The sequence below is a fragment of the Myotis nattereri genome (assembly GCF_964212035.1).
Source record: "Myotis nattereri genome assembly, chromosome: 1".
NCBI lineage: Eukaryota > Metazoa > Chordata > Mammalia > Chiroptera > Vespertilionidae > Myotis > Myotis nattereri.
This window is the reverse complement of record NC_138075.1, coordinates 17,948,451-17,975,527: the sequence shown is the minus strand read 5'-3', so window position 1 is coordinate 17,975,527 and position 27,077 is coordinate 17,948,451. Positions and strand designations below refer to the sequence as shown.

The following is a 27,077-nucleotide window of genomic DNA, read 5'->3' as shown; positions in this document are numbered from 1 at the left end:
TTATTCTTATTTTTCAAAAGAAGTCAGGGCACAAAGAGTGAACTGCGGTTAAAATAAACAAGTGCTGTGTGGGAGGAGACTCTCCAATGCAAGTGCACTTACAGTCTGTCCCTTGGGAGAGCCTTCCTCAGTCAGCTTCTCAAACATCTCTTTAGCTGTCTGGAGGTTCTGTGTCAGGTAATCACCAAACAAAAGAGCATATGACACTCTCTCCAGGGCCTTGGTATGGTTCATGCTTGCTGCCTTTTGAAGATACCGATATGCTCTTTAAATGTAAACAATTAAAAACACATTAGCAATATTTTGGAACTTTTATTACATTTTTTAAAGATCTACTGAAATGCAACATAAATAATTTCCTTATTCTATAGTCATGTTACTTATGTATAGACAACATCCTGGCTACTTTGTTTTTATGTAAGACACCAGTTTTCTCTCTCATCCGAACATCTTGGATAGTCTAATTACACTAATAGTAATTCCCAAAACTTCTGAAAACATTAACTAGATGTGCATATTACTGTGATAATATGGTGTCCCATAAATAATCCAGTGATAGCCACTGCAATTTAAAAAAAAATCTTTGCACAGAATATAAGCCTGCTGAAATTAAAGGGACATAAAATATTAGAAGACAGTCACTTGTTTTACGTTCTAAGCATAAATTCTTAAATTCTAGTCTTTGTCTGCAAGAATATCATAAAGCAAAAACGAAAAAAACAAACATCTGACAATAACTCCTTTTTTTGCTTTATGTAATTTTAAATTCTGAATAGCATATGTATTCTTGGTTCTCAGAAACAACAACTTTAGTCCATTATTTCCATTCTGCTCATTGTACATGGTTGGGATCAGTATTTACAACCTTTTTATCCTAACAAGCTAATATCTGATAAAAAAACAATGCCACTGAAGTCCATATATGGTATTAAACTTCTTATAATGCAACTTAACAAAGCCTCTGTTTTGGCAAAACACTTTAAAAAAAACCACTTCGCTATTTATCTCTGTAATGGCCTATCTTAGGGAAGGCATGTACTTGCAGTGCTACCTACTCTCTTTTTTGGCTTTTCTTATTGCTTCCATTGAGGATTTTCATCCCAGTCTGGTACATCACTTCTGCTTCCTGCATTTGCCGTCTTTTAGTGGCCTCTTCTTCAGCTAAAAACAAAATGTTAGATGCACTTAAATGGATTTTAACTCTACACCAATTACTTATCAAGCATCAGCATGTATTCTGCCTTTTGAGAATACAAACACAATTAATGATCTTTCATTCTTTACAAAGCTGACTCCAAAGACACATAATTTAACTGTGGCCTTTACCTGACAAAAGATAAGACTTAAAAAACACACAACTTGTCTACATCACGTTCTTTTAGAGAAAGCAATTTCAACCTGCTTTTGGAGGGTACTTTTCTGCTAGTAATTCTAAAACTTTTAATATAATTTAACTGAAATTTCAGTAGCAAATTATGATTATGTGCCAAGTCAGCTAAATTCAGAAGGACAGAAGGATATTAAAAAACAATAGTCAACCTTAGCTGGTTTGGTTCAGTGGATAGGGTGTCAGCCTGCGGACTGAAGGATCCCAGGTTTGATTCTGGTCAAGGGCACATGCCTGGGTTGTGGGCTCGATCCCCAGTAGAGGACGTGCAGGAGGCAGCCAATCAATAATTGTCTCTCTAATCACTGATGTTTCTAACTCTCTTTCCCTCTCCCTTCCTCTCTGAAATCAATAAAGATATATTTTTAAAAAATAATCAGAAAAACACCATTTTAGTCAAAGGACACTTTGTTTTCATTTTTTTTCCAAAAATTATTTTGCTATTGTAATATAGTATTGTACCAGAAATCTAGAACTAAGAGATATCTGAGTATTGCATTAGGACCAATATTTATAGAAACAGGAGTTCTTATATATAAAAAATCTGATATTATACCAAAGTACCTAATCATACTGGCCTATACCCAAGATCGGTGGTCGGCAAACTGCGGCTCGCGAGCCACATGTGGCTCTTTGGCCCCTTGAGTGTGGCTCTTCCTAAGCCTTAGGAGTACCCTAATTAAGTTAATAACAATGTACCTACCTATATAGTTTAAGTTTAAAAAAATTGGCTCTCAAAAGAAATTTCAATCGTACTGTTGATATTTGGCTCTGTTGACTAATGAGTTTGCCAACCACTGCCCAAGATGGGCTATATTTGATGTTATCTTCTAGAAGTGCCTAATTATCTACCAGAGCCATTATTTTGAAAGTGTTATTTGGAATCAAAGGAGATATGTTTAAGATTTTCTGTTCTTTATTAGTTACAAAGTTTTTCCTGAAAAAATACCTTTAGAGGTCAGCCCCTTTAAACTTACATTAACATGCAGGAAGGTGAAACATACATGATTTGTTAAATGTTACTGAGCACAGCACATCTTACTCCAAGTGTTTTTAAAAGATTTTTTAAAATATATTTTTATTGATTTCAGAGAGAAAGGGAGAGGGAGAGATAGATAACATCAATGATGAGACAGACTCACTGATCAGCTGCCTCCCACATGCCCCCCACTGGGAGTCGAGCCCGCAACCCAGGCATGTGCCCCTAACCGGAATCGAACCCATGACCCCCCAGTCCACAGGCCGACACTCTATCCATGGAGTCAAACCAGCCAGGGCTAAAAGATTTTTAAAAAAATTGATTTGAGAGAGAGAGAGAAACATTGATGCAAGAAAGGAAAATCAATGGACTGCCTCCTGCACGTCCCCTACTGGGGATCGAGTCTGCAATCCATGCATGTGCCCAGACCAGGAATCTAACTGGCAGCCTTTCATTGCACAGGATGCCCAATCAAGTAAGCCACAAAGGCCAGGGCTCAAAGTGTTTCTTAAAAGTTATTATTTTTCTTCTAACTACTAATTTTTTTTTTTTTAAATTTCAGAGAGAAAGGGAGGAGGAGAGCTAGAAACATCAATGATGAGAATCATCGATTGGCTTGCTGCCTCCACGTCCCCCACTGGGGATAGAGCCAACAATCCAGGTATCAAATCGTGACCTCCTGGTTCATAGGTCGTCGCTCAACCATTGAGCCACACAAGCTAGGCCAGCCGTGGGCAAACTACGGCCCACGGGCCGGACGGACCGTTTGAAATGAATAAAACTAAAAAAAAAAAAAAAAAGACCGTACCCTTTTATGTAATGATGTTTACTTTGAATTTATATTAGTTCACACAAACACTCCATCCATGCTTTTGTTCCGGCCCTCCGGTCCAGTTTAAGAACCCATTGTGGCCCTCGAGTCAAAAAGTTTGCCCATCCCTGAGCTAGGCTCTTCCTATCACTCTTAACCTTCTCCATAATGCTGTTTCCTTTACTCTTAAAAAATGTTTTACTTTTATTAAATTAGCAGCCTGCCTGAGGGTTTGCAGAACAACTTGTGCACACGAACAGAAAACCCTCTCTAAATAAGACAGTGTGATAAGCTGCCTGAGTGACAGGCTGGAAATAAGTAAGTACACTGCATGCTTCCTGTGCTAAACTCTGTTCTTTAAGGCTATCACCACATTATCAACACTGACCATGTCTGTCAAGGGTGGAAAAAGATGGCTAGCAGAGGCCTTAAAGATGCTGTCCAAGACATGGAGCAATGTGGAAATTCCTCCTACAAATCAACACTTACTTTCACAAAAGCCCCATTTTTCATCTGCCTTGTAGTCATAGGTTGTAGCACACCACAGTCTGCCATCTTCCCTCCCATCTGACGTACACTCATCATATTCCTTATCCAGGAAAAGAAAAGGGAAGTGGCAGGGCTCTCCATGTGCTGTGCCTTCAATGGCGGTCAAAGCTGGAAAGATAAGAAAAATCAAAACATGAACAGCACCTGTGGTATGCATGGATTTAACACTGTCAATTTCAGCTACTAGAATTTAAAGATGCAGATACATGATTTGGAATGGGGAATATACAAAAAGTCAGCACTAATCCTTGAGTCCTGTTTAGGGGTGACTTGAAGGTGAGTCAACTTAGTGAGCATGGCTAGCTGACTACCCAGCTCTGTAACTAGCTTAGGACTGCTGAAGGTCTTGAGATACAATAACCTTAGAATGAAGTCTACTGCCCAACTTCTGCCCAACTAGTGAGCAAAAAATGAGGCAAAGGCAACTGAATCAATTCCACTGCTTGGCACAACTCTCCTCTTTTCAATCTGACTGCTGTAAGTCAATTTCTTCAATAATATAAAGTAATACAAGAAAAATGATCCCCCAGCATTTTATTAGAGCACTTATAATACATACTGAGGCTCTTTCTTTACCATACTCTAGCTCCCACTAGACTTTGAGCTTAAGGGTGGAGACCATATCTTTAATTTGTTCCATAAGTTCTGAGGATCTCCTAGGTGCCAGGAATGAGGTAGAGCAGAGGTCTCTGCTCTACAGAACTTACTGCCTCACAAGGAAGAGAGACATTAAATAAAAGTGTGATCAATGTTATGGAAAGGAAAGCCTCTCCTCCCCGGAACTAAAGTGTACACTGAACCTCCCAAAACAGCTGTTGCCAACCTTTCGGACCTCACGGATCACCAGTGGTCTGCGGACCACCGGTTGGCGGCCACTGTCCCAGAGGGAGTGGTTGAAAGGCTGCAGGGTAGGGTGGGGAGTAGTATAGACAGAGGGAACAGGTGTGGTAATTAAAGAAAATAAACATGGTACATTAGACAAAATAAAAAGAGTTCAGGAAGTTGGAACATGCAGTGTGAGTGCCAAAGTAGATGAGAGAAGCAGCTAAAGAAGCATGAAGAAGCCAGACTGGGAGGTCCTGACAAATCTTATTAAAGAGTTTGAACTTTATCCTGAGAACAGTGGAACTCACATTAGAGTTTTAAGTAGGAGCGACATGCTCATTTTACTAAAAGAGTGGACAATAGAATGGAGGGAGGGTTGGGTAGGGTGACCAATCCAAGGTTGTGACAGTCATCTAAGCCCAAAGAGGATCATGGAATGAAAGAAGTGGAAATACTAAGTGATGCTAAGGAAGTAGATATGGTACTACCTACTGCAGTGATGGCGAACCTTTTGAGCTCGGCATGTCAGCATTTTGAAAAACCCTAACTTAACTCTGGTGCCGTGTCACATATAGAAATTTTTTGATATTTGCAACTATAGTAAAACAAAGGTTTATATTTTTGATATTTATTTTATATATTTAAATGCCATTTAACAAAGAAAAATCAACCAAAAAAATGAGTTCGCATATCACCTCTGACACGCGTGTCATAGGTTTGCCATCACTGACTTAGTGACTGACTAGATGTGCAGATGAGAGTAGAGGAGGCAAGGAAGCCCTCAGGGTTAGGTTTTAGGAAGTGAGTAGAAGGTTGTCCTTACTAAGATAAAAGGTTCCCACACCCTAACTGGTCGAAGTGACTCACTATATCTAAACTGTTTGGAAAAACAATGTGGTTTATGCTCAACATCTGTTTTCCCTCTCAAGTCTGTAATTTCGGTACATGCTTAGACAGAGAGTGATTACATGATTAGTCTCCATTAAATACTCCAAGTCCTGGGTCTCTGATGAGAACATTTCTCGTGCTGTCGCATGTGCTACGGGACTTAAGTGGGTCCAAAGGCTCTCCTTGGAAACTTGCACCTGACTTCCTTTGGACTTCGCCCCATGATGATTTTGCTTTGTATTCTTTCACTATAATAAATCACAGCCTTGAGTACAACTATATGCTGAGTCCTCCCAGCAAATCACTGAACCTAGGGATGGTCTTGGGGACCCCCAACATTAGTTGACATCAGACGTGGCATTTGGGAGAATGACCCTGACTCACTGAAATCCAGTGTGAGCGTTGTTTGGGAAAGGAAGTATAAGGGCAGGGCATGATGAACCTCGGGTTCCCCGGTGGTTATGGAGTCATCCATGGCATGCAGCAGCAGCTGAGCGCGATGTGTGTGAGAGGTAAAAGTTACTTGTGGAACTTGAGAACAGATCCAGCTCCAGGAGAGCAGGCTCGCTGGGTCCCCGATGCTCTGGGCCATCCTGGTTAAAGTGGTGATGCCCTTGGGTTTGTTCTCTTCTTTGGATAGAAGGAGAAAGGACCACCCACTCTCTCCCAAATTCCCAAAGGTGAAAGGGTCAAAATATTAAAACAGGGGGTAGGGAGTAGTGGTGAGGGGAAGGGAGTTAAATTAGCTCCTAGGCCTGGAGCCAAATTTTAGATAAACCAGAAAAAAAGGGGAAGGAGGTAACATTCCAACAGTTTTCTCCCAGCCTAGCTGCAGCTGCAGTAGCTTCCACCACTGCCCTTCCTCCCCTGCATTCCAGCCCGATCTTCCCTGGCAGCTGTCATGCTAACTAACATAGCATATGTTAAAGTTTTAAGTAAATTTGTAATGATTGGGGGGGGGGGGAGGGGGAAATTGCAGTGGCTTTGTATTTTGTGGCTATCACATCTGAATGTATGGTAAAAATGGATAGAAAATGTTAAATGTTTGTAATTCCATATATGCCAGAGGAATCATCCTGATCAGGGAAAGCTGCACAGAAAAAAACGTGTCAGGGACACAGCTTCCATGCTGTTTGCTACTGGTGAGTGGGTTGCAATTTAAACTGAGTATTGGAAACAGGACAAGTTTCTGTAACTGATGGGTTTAGCTATTGAGGAGCAGAGTTTGCTAGCCCAAAATATGACTTTTTGAGATATCGTTTAAGCTGGTTATTTTTTTAAAATTATATTTTGTTGATTTTTTACAGAGAGGAAGGGAGAGGGATAGAGAGTTAGAAACATCAATGAGAGTGAAACATCGATCAGCTGCCTCCTGCACACCCCCGACTGGGAATGTGCCCGCAACCAAGGTACATGCCCTTGACTGGAATCGAACCTGGGACCCTTCAGTCTGCAGGCCGACGCTCTATCTACTGAACCAAACCAGTCAGGGCAAGCCCGTTATTTTTAAGAAACAAAAGACTCAAGAAGAGCCTTTTACCCTCCCCCTACCCCTTACCTGCCTAAAGGAATTCAGATTTTAAAAACTCCTGCTTCAGGAAGGAAGATCACCTTAGCGTAATTAAGAACTAAGTGAGGCAGACAGGGAGAAACCCAGCAAAGTCTGCTAGACTCCCCTTCCTGTCCCACTATTTCTGGGTGGCCCTGCAAGAATTTGTTCACTAAATATTCGCTCCTTTCCACCTACCCGTGAATTGCCTACATTCCCTTTGAAGTCCAAACCACTATCCTAGCCCCCCTTCTCCTTAGCTCAAAACGGTATGTAAGTCTCAACTGCCCCATTTGCCCATCCTTCCCAGATTCTTACAAAACCCCGTATGTACATAAATAATAAATGTGATTATTTTCTCCTATTAACCTGTCTCATCCTCAATTTGATTACTAGATCAGCCAGAAGAACAATGAGGAAAAAGAGGGGAAATTTCCACTCTCCCACACAATGGATGATACAGACTTCTGCTTATTGGAGCCTCTGGCAAGAGGGACACATTTAAGAAAGAGAGGTGATCCACAGATGGAAATACACTTTTGAAGTTCTAAAAAGCATATTCAGTTTGCTAGTGAGTGCTTGTGAAAGCAGAAGTCTGACCCTTAGAGACAGACGTGCAGGTTTGTGGGTCAATTTGGACTCAAAGAAAGACACGACAAAAGGCGGAGGAAAGCCTTGGCTGCCACGGGGACTTTCCGGCCCTGCAGCATCTTCTTGGCTTTGGTGCTGCCGTAGAAAAGCCTCTGGCTTTTAAAAAAATCGTAACTTACAGATCCTAACTGCCTGGGCTTGATTCTAAGCTACAAGCTGATACTGTCGGGTATAGCTTCCAGCCTCAGCATGAGCTGAACTGAAAGCAGGTCTGGGCTCCATAAACAGAACTCAGACAGTAACCTCTGCACATTAGGTCCCCTCTCTGTGGGGCCTACACGGAGAGGAAATCAAGAATGCTGGGCTAAACTGTCTGAGCCACATACAAATGTCCACAGGAAAGGGCTTGCTCTTTGCTGGGACCATTTGAAATCAAGCTGCTGACCAGCTGTATATTCTGACAGAGACTGACTTAACCTGTGACTTGCCCAAAGCTGCAAGTTGGGAGAGGATACCTCTCAGGGGCTGTGACCCTCCACTCACTGCTGACAGTGAAAAGGCTCCTGACCTCCTCGGGAACATGTCTCACTGTGGTGGGGTCCTTGTGTCTGGCTCCCCTGATAAGCTGCTGTTTGCAACAATCAACTGATTGCCTGACTCTGCTTCCCTCACCGTTCTCCTAGTGGAATTGGATTATTCAATGCAGCTTGCCTCAGAAAGGGACCTACCTGGCCAGTGTTAATCAGTGGATGAGCACTGACCCATGCACCAGGAGGTCCCAGTTCGATTCCCAGTCAGGGCACATGCCTGGGTCGCAGGATCGATCCCCAGTATGGGGCATGCAGGAGGCAGCTGATCAATGATTCTCTCTCATCACTGATGTTTCTATCCCTCTCTCCCTCTTCCTTCCTCTCTATGAAATCAATAAAAACATATTTCTTTTTTTTTTTAAATATATTTTATTGATTTTTTACAGAGAGGAAGGGAGAGAGATAGAGAGTTAGAAACATCGATGAGAGAGAAACATCGATCAGCCGCCTCCTGCACATCTACTAGGGATATGCCCGCAACCCAGGTACATGCCCTTGACCGGAATCGAACCTGGGACTTTTCAGTCCTCAGGCCGACGCTCTATCCACTGAGCCAAACCGGTTTCGGCTATAAAAACATATTTCAAAGAGGGCTTGACCTTTTCTAGGCTGCTCACTGGTTAAGGGGAAGGAGGTTATGTAAACTGATTTTGAAATTTTTTGAAAATTCAGGATTCTGTCTTGAACAATTCCTGAACATGATGTCTTTCTAGTTCAGTTGTACAAAAATGTTTTTCTGTGAAGGTGTTTGGCCCCTCTTGCACACTACCCCTCCAGATGGAAGGTCTGGATGAGAGTAGGGGATGATTGTGAAAAAATATGAAATTATTATTACTGAATGGAAACACTGATTTGGCAACAACCAAGGAAAATAAACCTAAACCCCTGCACTGGAGAAGCACAAGAGAGGGGAGACGGTATTCTGATCTTTGTTTTTCAGAACTTTTTCTGGGAAGCCCTCCCTTTTCCTAAAGGAAAGCGCCTGCACACCTTTCCCAGCGGTGGAGAGCGCTCTGAGTTCTGATGGCTGAGCCCATGATCACACGCCACAGGGCTGACTACAAGGCAGGCAGCAGGAGGTGGCCCAGCCCCTGCGCTCCCCAAACGAAAACCTCCCGATGTTGTCCACACTCATGAGGTGTATGACCTGGTGTCCCGGACAACAAAACCTTTGGAACTGACTGGCAGTCTCTCTGAAACCAAGGACTAAATTATTTGTCCTGGAAACCCTTGGAAAAGACACCAAGGATGGGAGGCCACATTGTACTGCCTGAAGTGTGTCCTGCTTGTGTGTCCCAACGATTACAAAATCGTTTCCAGTGTTACTCATGGCCCTCTGGGACAGTGCTTCTGTACGTGCACCCTGACCACCACGACACTGCCTAAGCCCTGGTCAGCTTCACCTTACAGCCAGAGCTGTGCTGGGCCTGAACTGATGCTTAGGGCCAGGTAAAAAGGTTAACACAGAAACTTGAGGAAGCCATCTTTATGATCTGTGGGATCTGTTAAGTGGCTAAGTCCAGGACCTGTGAAGGGCATAACTGAAATTATTACTGCAGGTTGGCCTCGCTCCGCTTTCTGGGTCTTATTTTTATTTTATTTTTATTTTTTTATTGATTAAGATATTACATATGTGTACCCTCTACCCCCCCTCCGCCCCCCCCCCCCCCCCCGCTCATCCCCTCACCCCCCCGTTGTCTGTGTCCATTGGTTAGGCCTATATGCTTGCATATAAGTCCTTTGGTTGATCCTTCCCCCTTGCCCCCACCCTCCCCTACCTTCCCTCCAAGGCCCGACAGTCCAATCAAAGCCTCTCCGTCTCTGGATCAGTCCTTGTTCATCAGTTTATGTTGTTCATTATATTCCACAAATAAGTGAGATCTTGTGGTATTTATCCGCTCTCCAGTTCCATCCATGCTGTGGCAAATGGTAAGAGTTCCTTTTTCTTCTTCCTCTTCTTAAAGAATATCTTTCAGCATTTCATATAATGCTGGTTTGGTGGTTATGAACTCCTTTAGCTTTTTCTTATCCGTGAAGCTCTTTATCTGACCTTCCATTCTGAATGATAGCTTTGCTGGATAAAGTAATCTTGGTTGCAGGTTCTTGCTATTCATCTCTTTGAATATTTCTTGCCACTCTCTTCTGGCCTGCATGGTTTCTGTTGAGAAATCAGCTGACAGTCGGATGGGTACTCCCTTGTAGGTAACTGACTGTCTTTCTCTTGCTGCTTTTAAGATTCTCTCTTTATCTTTTGCTCTTGGCATTTTAATTATGATGTGTCTTGGTGTGGTACTCTTTGGATTCCTTTTGTTTGGGGTTCTCTGCGCTTCCTGGACTTGTAAGTCCATTTCTTTCACCAGGTGGGGGAAGTTTTCTGTCATTATTTCTTCAAAAAGGTTTTCAATATCTTGCCCTCTCTCTCCTTCTGGTACCCCTATAATTCGGATGTTGGTACGCTTGAAGTTGTCCCAGAGGTTCCTTACACTATCTTCATATTTTTTGAATCTCTTTTCTTTTTTCTTTTTCGGTTGGGTATTTTTTGTTTCTTTGTATTTCAAATCTTTGACTTGATTCTTGGGATCCTCTTGTCTGCTGTTGGATCTCTGTAAATTATTCTTTATTTCAGTCAGTGTATGCTTAATTTCTAGTTGGTCCTTTTTCATGTCCTCCATGGTCTCACTATACTCCTTGAGGGATTCATTAAATTTATTGGCGGTTTCCATAAAATTCTTGACAAACCTTATAAACGTGGCCTTGAACTCTATATCCAGTCGTCTGGCCTCCTCCGTTTCTGCCAATTGTGACCTGTTTCTTTGTCTCCGCATTTTGGCTGCTTCCCTGTGTTGATAGAGTGGCCCTGCGCGCCAGGTGTCCTGTAGGGCCCAGTGGCTCAGCCTCCCCAGTTACCTGGGGTGGACACTCTTGGTGCACTCTTGGTGCCTCGCTTGTTGTAGGATCACTGGGAGGAATTGACCTCCAGGCCAATTGGCTGTGGGAAGCAGCTGTGTCTGAAGTGGGAGAATGGTCCCCCTCTGACCACTGGGTACAGTGGCTCCTGGATCTAAGGAGGTGCTAATTCAGCCCCTGCCTGAGGCCACACAGCCGGAGCCGCGAAGAGGCTCAGCTGTGAAGCAATGCAAGCCGCTGCGGGGCCTTGGGCCTTCTCTTGGAAGTTCCGGGTCTGCTTGGCTGGGCTGTAGTTAGGTACATTCACATGCAAAAGCCTCTGCTGCAGCCTGGGTGGGGCGGGGTCTCAGGGAGTCAAAAGGGCGGAGAAAGAAGCTATGGCTGATTCTCCGCGCCCGGAGTCGCGTGTCTCAGTGTCCCGGTAAGCACCTCTGAGGGAAATCCGCCCTCAAGTTTGCCCGCTGCCGCCTGACAGAGCAGCCTCTCCCCGTATGAGTCCTGGGTCCCAAGAGACTTCCCAGAACCGGAGTTCAGAGCAGTCGGGAGCTTGTGATTCAAAAAGACAGCCGTGTCCTCAGGTGCCACTCCCTTTCCGCGCGCGCGAGCCGCCGCCGTACCTCTGCACTCAGCCTCCGCAGCTTCTCTGGCTCTCAGCGTGCTTTTCTTTTCTTCTAGTTGTAGAAATTACACTCAGCCAGCCTTCCTGTTGTTCTGGACGATGTTTGCTCCGTCCTTTGGGATAATTTTCAATTGTTGTGGGAGGCGACTATTTCCCGGTGTTTATCTATGCTGCCATCTTAGTTTCTCCTTTTCTGGGTCTTATTGATAATAATTTTGCTGTGAAGACAATTTGGCCAATGACCATACCACGGGGCTGACTGTGCAGAGAAGATCTGACATAGCAGGCCTAGATTTCCAATCTTGAAGAGGCCTGCTTACAAGGCTGGCCCTTGGCTGGTGTCTGGGAGCACAGATTTCTGACGGATTCCCGCTACCCTAACTGTTAAGAGTGGCTCACTCCAACGATACAAACAATACGATTTACAATGAACACCTGCTTTCCTTCTGGGAGTCTGACAATTGGTATATACTAGACACAGAGTGCCTATGTGACCAGTCCCTAATAAGAACTCCAGGTACTTGGTCTCTAACAAGCTTCCCTGGCAAACAACATTTCACAGGACTGTCACTTGTTGCTGGGGAAATTAAGCATGTACTGTGTGACTCTCCTAGGAAAGGCCCCTTGTAAGCCTGTGTCTGGTTTCCCTAGACTTCACCCCATGCACCTTTCCCTTTGCTGATTTTGCTTTGTATTCTTTTGCTGTAATAAACCACAGCTGTAAATATCACTATATACTGAGTCCTGTGAGTCTTTCTAGAGAATCATCAAGCCTGGGGTTGCAGTCTTGGAGATCCCCCACATAATTAGGAATAAGCTTAAAATGTTCAGGACACAGCAAGAAGGCAGTGTGGCTGGAATCCTGTGAGTAGAGGAGTGGCAGAAGATGCAGTTGGAGAGATAGGAGGGGCTTGATCATGGAAGGCCTCATTAGTACAGGTAAGGAGCTGGATTTATTCTGCATGTGGCAGAATGCCACTGGAGGCTTCTCAACAGGAAGAAAGATTAGACAATGGGGAGTGGGGGTGGGGATGTTGAAGGCAGGGACACCAGATTGGAAGCTGAACTTCTTTAGGAGAAGCAATATGGCAGTGACATGGTTGGGAGGCTGACAAAGGAAGCAAGTCTAGAAGCAATTGCCATATACCCACTTCCAATATAGTCTGACTGCAACCACACAAAGCCATGCATATGCAATTTATGTTACATAAGCTTTTCATGTATTAATAATACATTAATAACAAGTCTAAATAACAGAAAACAAAATAATTATTTAAAAGCCAAAATAAGTGAATCTAAATTTTTATAAAGTTGTTGGCATAACTACACAAAGTTATTCAAGTGATTTAATAATACCCTATTACAAATATCTAGTAAAATATTTACTAAAAACAAAAAGAACCATAAAGGAATCTTAAACTACATTCAGTGTCCCTGTTGTTAGTGGTAAGGTGGCCATTGTCATTAACTATACTAGAGGCCTGGTACATGAAATTCATGTACTGGAGGGGGCGGTCCCTCAGCCCAGCCTACACCCTCTTGAAGTCCAGGAGCCCTCGGGGGATGTCTGACTGACGGCAGTCATACATCTTCAGTGCTGCTGTGGAGGTGGGAGACGTTCCCACCAATGCCACTGTGCTTGTCAGCCGTGAGCCGGCTCAGGGCTTCTGGCTGAGCGGCACTCCCCCTGTGGGAGCATATTGACCACCAGGGGGCAGCTCCTGCATTGAGCGTCTGCCCCTTGGGGGTCAGTGCGCATCATAGCGACTGGTTGTTCTGCTGTTCGGTCGATTTGCATATTAGCTTTTTATTATATAGGATATACACTAGAGGCCTGATGCACAAAATTCGTGCAAGGGGGCTCAGCCCTCACAGCTGCGGCTTCATCCAGAAGGTCGTTTGGCTGTCCTAATTAGCATATTATGCTTTTATTATTATAGATACTTATGGATACATATATTTAGGATAAAGCAATATAACATTAATGTCATTAGGTACCAAGATTTTCAGCATCAGGGAAAGAAGACACAAACAAAAGGAAGAAGCAAAAACCCTGATGGATAGAGAGGGCTAGCAGCAGATCTGCAACCCATTCTCTCCTTTTACTGCCCAAGAAACAGGGAAACAGAAAGGTGTCACAATCAAATCATCTTAGAAACTTGCTAACAAGAGACCTTCTGACAAGCACACTAGAGGTTTTTACCACCAGGAGTCCCTACTTATGGAATGCTTTCGCAGGGTAGACCTGGTCTGTCGAGACTGCTCACTACACTTGATCTTAGCCAAAAGGCCGAGAAGCGATTAGAGACTGCTCACTGAGATGAACCTGAGATGTATGTATTTATAAGGCATGATTTCCTAGAAAATTTCACACAAGCTATGCAGTTACTAGAGAATAAACTGGAGGTGTTTCAAAACTGAAATAGCTCTCTTTGGCTGAAGTCACACACATCACTTAGAGGCCTCACATGTTGAAATCTGGGCCAGAGTGCATCCTAATTGAGGCAAGACAGGACCTGGGAGCAGCTCTGGCTGCCATGAACTTCTGCACACGTTGCCTATGTGTTGTGATCACTGTATCTTTGAAAATCTTAGTCATGTTTGAACTGATTCCCATGAGTCCAATTTGTCAATAGAATGAAGCATCCTATCTAATAAAAGAGAAACATGGTAATTAGCGTACGACCGCTACCCTTCCCATTGGCTAATCAGGGCGATATGCAAATTAACTGCCAGCCAAGATGGCGGCCAGCAGCCAGGCAGCTTGAAACTAACATGAGGCTTGCTTGCTTCAGTGACAGAGGACTCCAATGTTCCCCGCCTGCCACTGCAGGCCTCTGAGCTGCAATTCTAAGCAACTATGTTACAAATATAGAAGCTAAACAAAACCCCAGAAACCTGCTTTAGTCCTTCGGGCTTCAGCCAGCAGGATCGCAACATTGTTTCAAATACAGAAGGTAAACAAAGTCCAGAAACCTGCTTTCAGCAGCGGAGGCCTAAGAGCTGGAGCCAAGCCTCAAAGCTAAAGCTGGCCCAGAATAAAAAAAAAGGAAAAAAGGAGCGGTTGGGAGCTTCAGTCACCCGCCAGCCTGAAAACAGCCCTCAGCCCCTCACCCAGGCTGTCCAGGCACCCCAGTGGGGACCCCCACCCTGAAGGGTGTGTGACCAGCTACAAACAGCCATCATCCCCTCACCCAGGCTGGCTAGGCACCCCAGTGGGGACCCCCACCCTGATCCAGGACACCCTTCAGGGCAAACCAGCTGGCCCCCACCCGTACACCAGGCCTCTATCCTATATTGTGAAAGGGTAATATGCCTCCCAGCACCGGGATCAGTGGAGCCGAGAGGCCTCCCGGCACCGGGATCAGCGTGACAGGGGGCAGCGCCCAAACCCCGATTGCCCTGTGGCTCTGTGTGTGACAGGGGGTGGGGCCACAACCTCCCTATCCGCCCTGCTCTGTTCCTGACAGGGGAAGGTGCCCCAACCCCCTGATCAGCCCTGCTCTGTGCCTGATAGGGGGAGCTCCCCAGCCCCATGATCGCCCTGTGGCTCTGTGTGTGACAGGGTGCGGCGTCCCAACCCCCTGATTGGCCCTGCTCTGTGTGTGACAGGGGGCAGCGCCCCAACCCCCTGATCGGCCCTGCTCTGTGTGTGCCAGGGTAGAGCCATAACCTCCCCATCGGCCCTGCCCTGAGTGTGACAGTGGCAGCGCCCCAACCCCCTGATCCGCCCTGCTGTGTGTGTGACAGGGGGTGGTGCCCCAACTCCCCTATCGGCCCTACTCTGTGAGTGACAGGGTGGAGCTCCTCAACCCCCTGATTGGCCCTGCTCTGTGTGTGACAGGGGGGAGCTCCCCAACCCCCTGATGGGCCATGCTCTGTGCATGACAGGGTATGGAGTCCCAACCCCCCTGATGGGCCCTGCTCTGTGCGTGACAGGGGGCAGCGCCCCAACCCCCTGATTGGCCCTGCTCTGTGCGTGACAGGGGGTGGCGCCGCAACCTCCCTATCGACCCTGCCTTGAGTATGACAGGGGGCGGTGCCCCAACCCCCCAATCGGCCCTACCCTGAGCGTGACTGAGGGTGGCATCGCAACCTCCCAATCCACCCTGCTCTGTGCATGATAGGGGGCAGCGCCCCAACTCCCCAATCGGCCCTGCTCTGAACCCGACCAGGGGCTGCACCTAGGGATTGGGCCTGCCCTCTGCCACCTGGGAGCAGGCCTAAGCCAGCAGGTCGTTATCTCCCGAGGGGTCCCAGACTGCGAGAGGGCACAGGCCGGGCTGAGGGACCCCCCCGCCCCCCCGAGTGCACAAATTTTTGTGCACTGGGCCTCTAGTCCGTATATAAAACCCATGAATTTGTAATGATGCTCAAAAGCAAAACAAACAAAAACATGCTCACTGATTTCCTTTGGATGCTGCTAGGACACAAATTATTATTTGAAAATATTTCCAGGAAAAGAATCAAGCATTTATCCTGCTTTCCCTGTATGGACTATATTTCAGAGTAACCAAATAGTTGATGAGGGAAAGTTTTTTTTAAGGTTTTTTTGGTTGTTGTTTTTTAAAATATATTTTTATTGATTTCAGAGAGGAAGGGAGAGAGAGAGAGAGTTAGAAACATGAATGATGAGAGAGAATCATTGATTGGCTGCCTCTTGCAAACCTCCAACCAGGGATCGAGCCCACAACCTGGGCATGTGCCCTGTTCTGGAATCGAACCTAGGACCTGTCAGTCCCCAAGCTGATATTCACATCCTGGGGGTGCCAGAAGAAGAGAGCAAGAAATTGAAAACCTATGTAAGAAAAAAAAATTACAGAAAATTTCTATAACCTGAAGAAAATAGACATACAAGTCTCCAGGAAGCATAGAGTCCCAAATAAGACAAAGCCAAAAAGGCCCACACCAAGACATAAAAATTAAAATAACAAAAGTTAAAGCCAAAGAAAGAGTCTTAAAGCCAGCAAGAGAAAAGCAGTTAGTTAGCTATAAGGGAGTTCCTATATGTCTGTCAGCTGATTTTTCAACAGAAACTTTGCAGGCCAGAAGGGATTGGCAAGAAATATTCAAAGTGATGAAATGAAAAGCAAGGACCTTACAACCAAGATTACTGTACTCAGCAAAACTATCATAGAATTGAAGGATATATAAAGAACTTCCCAGACAAGAAAAAGCTATCAAGTTCATCACCACCAAACCAGTATTACATGAAATGTTAAAAGGTCTTCTTTAAGAGGGAGAAGGGAAAAAAAAGATAAAAAATATGAACAATAAAATGGCAATAAATGCATATTTATCAACAATTGAATCTAAAAAACAAAATAAAAGAAGAAACAGAACAGAAACAGACTCATAGATACAAAGAACATGTTGATGGCTGCAAGATGGGAGTGGGGTTGGGAAGATTGGTGAAAAAGGTGAAGGGATTAAGAAGAACAAATTGGTAGTTACAGGACAGTCATGGGGATGTAAAGTACAACATAGTGAATATAGTCAATAATATTGTCATAACTATGTATAGTGTCAGACTGATACAAGATTTATCGGGATGACCACTTAGTACTGAGATTTTCAACCTTTTTCATCTCATGGCACTAATTACTAAAATTCTGGGTCACACCCAAAAATATATTTTTTGCCAATCTGACCCCAAAAAAGGTATAATTTTGATTCATTCATACTGGATGGCTATTTTTTTTTGTTGACTGTTGTCATTTTTTTTATTTCACTATCTAAGGGAAAAGACATCAGGTATTGCACATTAAAAAAATTCTTCCAGCATACTGGCTGAAGATTGCTGACTTAGTAAGTTATATAATGTCTAGTCACTGGGTTGTACACCTGAAACTATTATAATGTTGTATGTCAATTGTAATTGAAAAATAAAAATTATTGAAAGAAAAGATAAACAAGAAAAAGCAATGAATTAAACTATAATACTTGGCCCAAATTTAAAAATGGTAATAGACATCTGGCCTAGATACTGGAATAAAAGGTAGTTTCAAAGGAAGTAAACCAACCTATTTTTCTGAAGAATTTAGTAATATGTATCAAATGTCTTTTAAAATTTTACATTTAGTCCATCAAATTCACTTTTAAGAACCAATTCTCAGGAAAATTTCATAGATGTGCACAAGAAACATCTAAAATAATCTCCCAGTAATATATACATATGCAACCTATTTCAAAGTTTTACATGATATGGGAAAATGGTAAAGATAAACTGTTAAGTGCAAAGTACAGGCAGTAAAATAGCATGTACATTTTGATCCAATTTAGTCTTAAACCACACATCTACAAAAAAGCTGGAAAGAGTAATTAATTCTCCATGATGTTAATAGCTGTTATTTCTAGTTGATGGGATTAAGGTATTTTTAATTTTTTAGATTGGCTTTTCTATTAATGAGTATGGAATATTTGTAATTAAAAATTATATTTTTAAAAGGTAAAAATCTCAATCAAGTCCTGAAAGTGGCTAACAATGGAGTAATAAATGGGTATAGCAGTGATCTTTGAACAAAATGCTAGAAGGGTGGAGGGATAGGGCATAGTGGACACACCTCTGCTGTGATAAAGATCATGTTTTAAATTAAAAAACAGAGGATGTCAAGGTGAACGTTAGAAGAGGATTAAAGTTTATGTAAGCTTCGATTACAGAGGAATAAATACCTAAATCAAATTACTTAGGATGGCTGAAAAGGTACGGCAGTAAAAATCCTAACAAAATTCTGAAAATAACCAAAGTAGCATGTTAGACAATCCTTCCTGAGTTTCTACTGTGTGTACCACTCTCACAGATTATTACATACTGGGGTCCAAAAATAAATGTTAGAATAAATATAATACAAATTCAATTTTGACAGTTGAATTTGGCCAATGTAAAGTGGGTCAAATCTGTTAAGTGAATAACTCTTAGCTCTGATAGTGAAAATCTTATAAAATTAAATTTTATACATTATATGTGGTTAATAATCACTAAACCCAGACAGATTTCTGCATGTTTTTACACTAGCTTTAAAATTTCAGTCATCTCCTTCCTAAATTAGGCAAAAGCAAAGAAAAAGTCCAGACTACCTGGTTTCCGTACTTTCGTTGGTTCTTCATAATCTTTGTTTTCTGGATTTGAAGATTCTAGAAAGCTGATTTCCTCGGTGCCACTTTCCCCTTCTTGGCTCCTGAGGCTATCTTCCTCCTCCTGAATAGGTGATTCTAATTCTGACTCTTCTGAATCAAGAAATATCTGACCAGCGACTACTCTGCCTGCTGTGCTGTGGTCCTTTACTGGCTCATCTGATGGCAAAGAAGTCTGAGAACAGAAAATATTTTTAGTTACCAACAGTACCAAAATTTGCTTCAATCTAATCTGACCATTACTTTTATAATACAGAAGATATCTCTCCTACAGCTCCCTGAATGTGCCATACTTGCTCATCTCTATAGGTTTTTGTAGGTGTTCATCACATTGTCTGCATCACCTGCCTAACTCTGATTCTTCAAATTTCAACTCAGATGTTACTTTTTCCAGGAAGCCTTTTTTTTTTGTTTTTTTCTGATGCAAATAGCTGCTGTATTTCTGCTAAAGCGACAGTAACACAGATAAGGCAAAGAGCTGAGGTGGGCAAGGGGTAGACTGTGCAAAATGGAAACCTAACATAAAAAGACACACATACCAGTAGCCTCTTTAAGGGAGGGAGAGAGTCTTGCATGGGGATCGAGCCCGCAACTTGGGCATGTGCACCAACCGGAAGTGAACCAGAAACCTTTCGGTGCACAGGACCACAGGATGACACACAACCAAATGAGCCATACCGGCCAGGGCTGGGAAGCCTTTCTTAATTCCTAAAGTCTGGGTTAGGATCTTCCCATACATGCTCCCAACATTTCTTATATTTCCCCTTATGATAGCCCTGGACTATAACTTCCTGTTTCTTATCTATATTCCCTCTAATCTAGAGATCAGGGATTATAACTGGTTGGTCTCCTTGGATACATAATAATTAGCTTTATCCATTCAATCAAGCATTTTAAGTGCATAACTCAATAGATTTTTAAAAAAATGATATAAGTAGAAATAAATGGTAGAGAGTCTTCAAAATTTTAAAAACTAAAAATTAAAAATAAAATCAATCTCTCATCCTATATAATAAAGATGTAATATGCAAATGGTCATTACATAACGACCAACCACATAATGACTGGATCACGGATCAGCAGGAGGGTGGGGCAGCGAGCTACAAGCGGGAGGCTGAGCGCTACGGGAGGGGGCAGGGCAGCAAGCTATGAAGGGGGCGGGGGTGGGGGGGGAACAGAGAGCTACTGGAGGGCAGCAGCGAACTACTGGCACACGGATTTGTGCGCAGGGCTACCAGTTAAGCAATAAGAGCCTGAAGGCTCATACACATACACAAGCAAACACACATGTGGGAACATTCAAGTTGAAATTAAACCTAATAACCAACACTCTTAATGGAAATATTTATTATTTTCTCTCCCATAAGTCAGTGGTTTTTTTCTTACCGAAGAATTAGAACTATATTGATACCTGCTATCTTTTCTTTCTCTTTTTTTAAATCCAATTCTGTTGCTCAAAACATGTAGATTTCATATCCTTTGTTTTAAATCGGGCATCAAATATGAGTCAATGCAAATGTTAGTACATACCTTGGAATCTAAGGATTCATCCTGGCTGCTTTCATCATCTGTAAAGAAATTTTAAGACAACTTAGTCATCTTTCTTGTTGGGAAGTCACAGGTATTATTAAAAGAAAGCATTTGATAAGTACAACAAATAATAATCAGACACTGGATAAATAAAATTAGAATTCTCTAAAGCTGGTTGTATTCAACAACAGTTCAGAAAAGATTACCTGAAAGGAGAAAAGGGGGGTGAGGTGGTAGTTTTTCCAGGAAAGACATTTGTTTGATCTGTTATACAGGTAGGAAGACCAACAACTACCACACCAAAACCAGATACTTCAGATACCATTCTTCTGTATATATTCAGACTACTACCGAGAGTGAGTTACTAAATTTATAAAAATTAGTCTCTACTTTTGTGGTTCAGGATTCTATTCTTTTCCTCTGCTCAAAATCTGGAGTTACACCAGCTTATGTTAGTGCTGATTAGCACTTTTCGTTCACTAAGACTACTAAAGATGCACCCTAAGAACTATTATTATTATTTGACAGCAGAGTTGCTATACTGACATAGTTGTGTTCTATTTTATTGAAGAGATAACCAGATACAGGTAAAGAGTAGCATCATACTATCATGTATTCATTCACAAAAGATATATTTATTAAGAAATCAATAGCTTATATTAAATAGACAATGAATCCAACCACTAATTACACCTTTTTTCCAAATTCACGTCTGCTGCTTTGGCTTTGCCTAATTACATTAATTATTATTATTCTGTTATTATTATTATTATTCTGTTATTCTGTGTTTTCCTTGTATTACTTCTATTCTGGCCACTTATTCTTTTTCCTGTTCTTTTTTTTTTTTTTTTGGTTAATCCTCACTGGATAATTTTTTTCCCCATTGATTTTTATTTTTAGAGAGAGTGGAAGGGAGGGGGAGAGACGGAGAGATATAGGATCTGGGGATTGAGCCTGCAACCAAGACGCTGAGCCCTTGACTAGAATTGAACCCTCAACCCTTCAGTCCAAGGGCCAACAGTCTAACCACTGAGAAAACTGGCTAGGGCCTGTTCTTATACAAATACATTTGACAACTCCATGTCCATATGCAAATGTTTGGTCTTTGTGTTTGTGGCCAGTTAACAAATAGAGGATCCCAAAGCTTCCTTTTTACTCTTAAAATTACGTAATTTTAGGTAGGAATGAGCTTCAGTTTTGCCTGTTCCATAAGTTATATGAGAAATTAACCAGTAGACAAAATGTTAAGATCATGTGATTTTTACTAGAAAATTTTGTGTTATGGTTGCCACTTACCTTTACTTCATATGGTCTTATTATTCATAACCTGTAATTCTAAGATATAACAAAAACATGTTTTGGAATTTGTATTATCACTGAGCTAACCTTTAAGAAGTATAACCAACTCAAAATTATGTACAAAACACACAACTCTATTTCACAGTATTGGTTTCTTTTGAATATTTGAAAAAAGTTTATTAGTGAGGTTTTGTCATATACAAAAGTGCTGTCAATTCAAAGAAGCTTAAGTTACAGCTTCTTTTATATCACTGCTTTTAGATTACCTTTCACATATGTTTTCGTTCTGGTGAGTGGGGGGAGGGTATAGCATGTCTTAATCCACAGTGCCTATATATTTTGGTAGTGATGTCAATCCTATATAATAAAAGCCTAATATGCTAAGTGTCTGACCGTTCGACCAGTCGCTATGATGTGTATGGACCACCAGGGGGCAGATGCTCCAACTGGTAGGTTAGCTTGCTGCTAGGGTCCAGCCAATAGGGACTGGGCGAGACAGGCCGGACACGCCCTGGAGCCCTCCCACGGTCCCTCCCCACCTTATCGTGCACCGAACCAGTGGGGTCCCTCTGGCCTGCGCCCTCTCACAATCCGGGACCCCTCAGGGGATGTAGGAGAGTCGGTTTTAGCCCAATCCCCGCAGGCCAGGCCAATGCACCGAACCTCTAGTTAATTAATAATCATCCAGAATGTTAACTTCTTCACAATTATCACCCAAAGCCCAAGTTCTAACATATGGTTCAATTTCCATTCTCAACAAATCTTTGGATAAAGGGAAAAAAATTCATCTCTATTATATATCGAAGTTGTATGTGTGAATGTATTTAATTAATCACAAACATTAACTAGTTAATAAATCAAGAGCAGAAATGGTATATCCCTAAATACTGAATCAGTGGTTCTCAACCTTCCTAATGCCGCGACCCTGTAATAGTTTCTCATGTTGTGGTGACCCCTAACCATAAAATTATTTTCATTGCTACTTCATAACTGTAATTTTGCTACTGTTATGAATCGTAATGTAAATATATGATATGCTATATGTGTTTTCCGATGGTCGCGACCCACAGGTTGAGAACCGTTGCTAAATCACTAAATTTAGTAACTTGTCACAACAGGGCACATATGCACCTAATCACTAAATAATACAGATGCCTATAAATAAATTTTAAGACACATACATTTGAGATACTACAAGCTGTTAGGCATTCATGTGTTTCTGAACTCCAAGAGACATGGAAACTTTTGACATCAGGGTTATTTCATGTGAATTGCATCATCTTCTCTCTCTTTCTCTTTTCTCTTCACAAACAGGAATAGATTCTAAGGTTACTGGCAAATAAGAGAATTCTTTCTCCTTTACTAAAGTGGGAGAAGCTACCCCAGATGGTAGTTTTAAAGCATAAGCTATTTTCTCTTTCAAACTGATATAGCTACTCACATAACACATTTAAAGAAGCTGCTTATAACCTGAAACTTCTGATGTGTAGAAATCAGGTAAGAATTAAAGACATTGAAATTACGCATCAATAAAACGAAAATAGCAATGCTTTTATCAGAACACAGACATCAAGCAACAGGAAAAATGCAGAAGGATTCAACAAGGAGTTACGGATTTCTCACTCAACACTATCACATCCAAAGTATAATGGCTTGCATTACTTTAGTAATCGCACACCTTCCTTTGAAAAAGATCAATTTTCATTTTTATTTTACTAGCTAACAAAACTGCAAAGTACCATGGATATTCTTTCAGGAAAAGTAATGATTACAAATTCATTTTCCAATTCATCATGTAAATTACACTGATACACCTTCAAACAGAAAATCTCAAGAGTTTGGTGCAAAGAGATATCCTGTTTTCTGCTTTGCCACTGAATTTGTGTGAATTTTAGGATACTCCTGATTCTTAATTACTCCTATTCTGAAGCCTGGAGACCTGGGTTCAAAACCTGGCTTCATTATATATTGATTTTATCCATGTGGTTCAATATGGCAAACCTGCTCAGACTCCTTTTCCTCAATGTACCAAAGAAAATAATAACATCTGCCCTGTTGACTCACAATATTTTTGAGGAACAAAAGCACAATGAAACATCCCTGCAATCTCTAATCTATTCTTTGAATATATGATATTAATACAACTATTACTTGAAATACCTAGTAATGGACCTAATGTAAAAGATGCTGTAATGGTGTTTGGCCCAAATAGAGAAAAGTAAACCATTTGCCTCTTCCTGCCAAAAATAAAAAAACATGTGTTTCTAATAGAGAAAAGTTACAGTACTTTCACTATTATCTTGAGAAAATAAAGGAGAAATATCTTTTCAATATCCTTTAAATTTATTTATTCAGAGAAAACAAAACATTCCCCATAAAAGTATCATTTTTATACATGCTTCTAAAACAAGATATTAGATAATAGCTACTGACAGTGATAGGATCAAAATTCTTGTTGGCTGATCATCATATTCTACCTGCTAATAAATGCAACTTCTTCTGGGTAACTATTAACATTCGCACTTTTTAAATCAACACAAAATTATAACCCAAACCCAGATTTTTAAATAGAAACAACTCTTTAAATCTAAACTAAAATTGAGGCTGACATCCCATATAAATAAGCAATTTAATGAATAAAAAACGTCAACTGAAAATCCACGTACTCAATTTATAAAACTCTATCTCACATAAGTATTTTATGATATTTGCACTTCCTATCAGCCCAGCACTGCCTTTATTATCTGTCAGTATGCACATCTATATTATTTAGTTCACTGCCTCTACCAGAGAAATGTTTTGGCACAATTTAACTACGACTGAAATCACAGCAGACATTTCTTGAACTTACATCAACACAGCCCAAAGATTTAGCACTTCAGTATTAACAGTTTTCTATTATAACATACTGAGAGTCCCAAATGTTGGTTAACTGACTTCAAGAATCATCTCCACGGACATGAAACTCTAAGTACATAAAATCTAGTCAAAAGAAGATGCAGGAAAGTGTTCGTATGCTTTAATTTTCTTCCAATTCTGCAAACTGAATTCACAGGGATATATACCATGTTCTTTAAATAGTTCTCACAGTTTAGTGTAAAGAATCACTTGTGAAGCTTGTTAAACTACAGATACCCTGACCTGTTCCAGACATAAAACTGCATTTTTAACAAACCTCTAAGAGCAATTCTGATACAGGTGGTCCATGGTCCATTAAGTACTCTACCATCTACACCAGTCGTTTCTTTTCATACTTCCTTCGATCAAATAACTGCTAGCAGTGCTTCAAGAATTATGTCAAGTTTTAAAGATTTGGTCATTAAACTATTGATGAAAGGGGAGGTGGGGGAGTCAGACCTCAAAGCATGATGTTGGCAGTAGAGTAACTAGCATATGCTTGTTGCTCTTGAAATGGTATCTCAAACCACATTATGGATAGAACTTCAGGTTTAGACCTCCTATTTTAGAAGCAGAATGACGTTATGGCATTGACATACAACTAGGGCAGACAATTTGGGGATTCAAATAACCATCTGGGGAATTTTCTGTTGAAAAAAAAAGAGTTGACATTTATACCCTGCCTTGTTCTAAAAAAATGTTAAAGCCACAGAACAGCTGTCTTGTTAACAAAAACTGATTAAAATTCACAAGCTTTACTGTACTAATTATTTATTTCCCAACACTTAGAAACACTGTTTCTTTACCAAACACACTTTCAAAACAGAAGTTTCCAGATGTAGAGAGACTAAAGTACTAAGAGAAAAAAAATAATTATTTTTAGAACCGGCGTAGAAATCAGCTAATTTGTAAAAATCACAGGAATTTCTGTATCTACATACTAGTTAAAACTAGGTCCTGGCTGGATGGTTCAGTTGGTTGCGGGTTCTATTCCCAGGGTGTGTAAGAGGGGCAACCGATCCATGTTTCTTTCTCTCTCCCTTCTCTGTAAGATCAATCAAAACATATCCTCGGGTGAGGATTTTCTAAAAAAGATAAAATTAGTTGCTATGCTTTATAAATGTATAGGGACCGTTATTATTGTTGTTGTTGTTGTTATTTTTACAAATCACAAAACTACTATCAACAAACATGGGACAACTCAAATACTGTGACACTGAGGTTAAAAAAACCCAAACCGCTTTCTTAGGAATACTTCTTTAAAAGCGGGAGGGAATGAACACAATTATATCAAAGGTTTTCGTGATGAATCAAAGAGACTGAGGACCATCTCAGGGGCTACGTACACCACCGCCAACATCCTGGTTTGGGGGAACCTGGCTCTGCCTAGGGCAGTGGTTCTCAACCTTCTGGCCCTTTAAATACAGTTCCTCATGTTGTGACCCAACCATAAAACTATTTTCGTCGCTACTTCATAACTGTCATGTTGCTACTGTTATGACTCGTCATGTAAATATCTGATATGCAGGATGGTCTTAGGCGACCCCTGTGAAAGGGTCGTTCGACCGCCAAAGGGGCCGCGACCCACAGGTTGAGAACCGCTGGCCTAGGTTGTCAAACACCTAATTTACAGACAGATCCCCAAGCCAGAGTGTCAGACCCGGTGCCGCACACAGTCCACACGCGCGCGGAGCAAGCTCCAGGGGGCTCCCACGTCACTGTGGGTCTAGCCAGCTGCGGCACTCACTCCCAGGGAGTCAATTCCTCATTCGTGAGGAGTCCTGCAAAGTTTGCTAAGAGAGAAGAGGTGTGGGCACGGGGACCGCCCCTTCTTACCCCCCATTCTCTAGTCCCCTAACCACCCTCTCTCGCTCAGGCCCACTGAAGCCCACGGAACGACAGCGGCTGACAGGTGGCTGCGAGGTGAGACCAGAGACAGTGGAGTCTCCAGCTCCAGCCCCCAAGGCCCTGCCCGGGATGGAGGCCGGGGGGGCGGTGGCTCCTGGCCTCCGACCCAGGGGGCAGATACTGACCCGACGACGCCGAGGCCGTGCCCAGCAGCACCGCGCAGAGCAGCAGCGTCAGCCCGACCCGGACCCGCATCCTGCTCTCGGGGCTGCCGCCACCCCCGGGAGCTGTCGCTTTTGCCTCTGGCACCACCGACTCTGCCGCCGCCGCCGCCTCGCCGCTGCTCTTCCTGCTCGCGTCTCTGCCCCCACCCCTTCCCAGGCCCCTCTGCCCTAGAGCGCAGCCAATCCCGCCTGCCGCCACGGGCTCCTCACCCAATCGCCGCGGTCTTCCCGCCCTCCTCCCTGCCCCGCCCACGGGGTCATGCATTGGCCAATCATTATGCGATGCTCCCACACCGGCTTTCCCGGTTGGGCCACGGCGTCACCGACATGGCCCCAGTTAATTGGTAGCTCCCGGATTCAACCAGCCCGGAATGAGAGCGGGATCCCAGGGCTGGGAAGTCCCCGAAGACTACAAGTACCACAATGCACTTCATGGGCTTCTCTCGTCG

The 27,077-nt window shown here is 42.5% G+C and overlaps 1 protein-coding gene across 1 annotated transcript in view; it reads right to left on the bottom strand.

The window, feature by feature from the left end:
- The window catches only part of SEL1L (SEL1L adaptor subunit of SYVN1 ubiquitin ligase), a 49,817-nt gene extending 23,030 nt beyond the window's left edge, over window positions 1-26,787 (bottom strand). The window contains exons 1-6 of the mRNA XM_081104678.1: window positions 26,590-26,787; window positions 20,360-20,397; window positions 18,773-19,004; window positions 3,667-3,834; window positions 1,056-1,161; window positions 103-265 (exon numbers count right to left, since the gene is read on the bottom strand). Coding sequence (XP_080960804.1) covers window positions 103-265; window positions 1,056-1,161; window positions 3,667-3,834; window positions 18,773-19,004; window positions 20,360-20,397; window positions 26,590-26,659 — 777 coding nt within the window. The 5' untranslated portion in view covers window positions 26,660-26,787. The remainder of the gene's footprint in view (window positions 1-102; window positions 266-1,055; window positions 1,162-3,666; window positions 3,835-18,772; window positions 19,005-20,359; window positions 20,398-26,589) is intronic.
- Window positions 26,788-27,077: the final 290 nt, after the last annotated feature.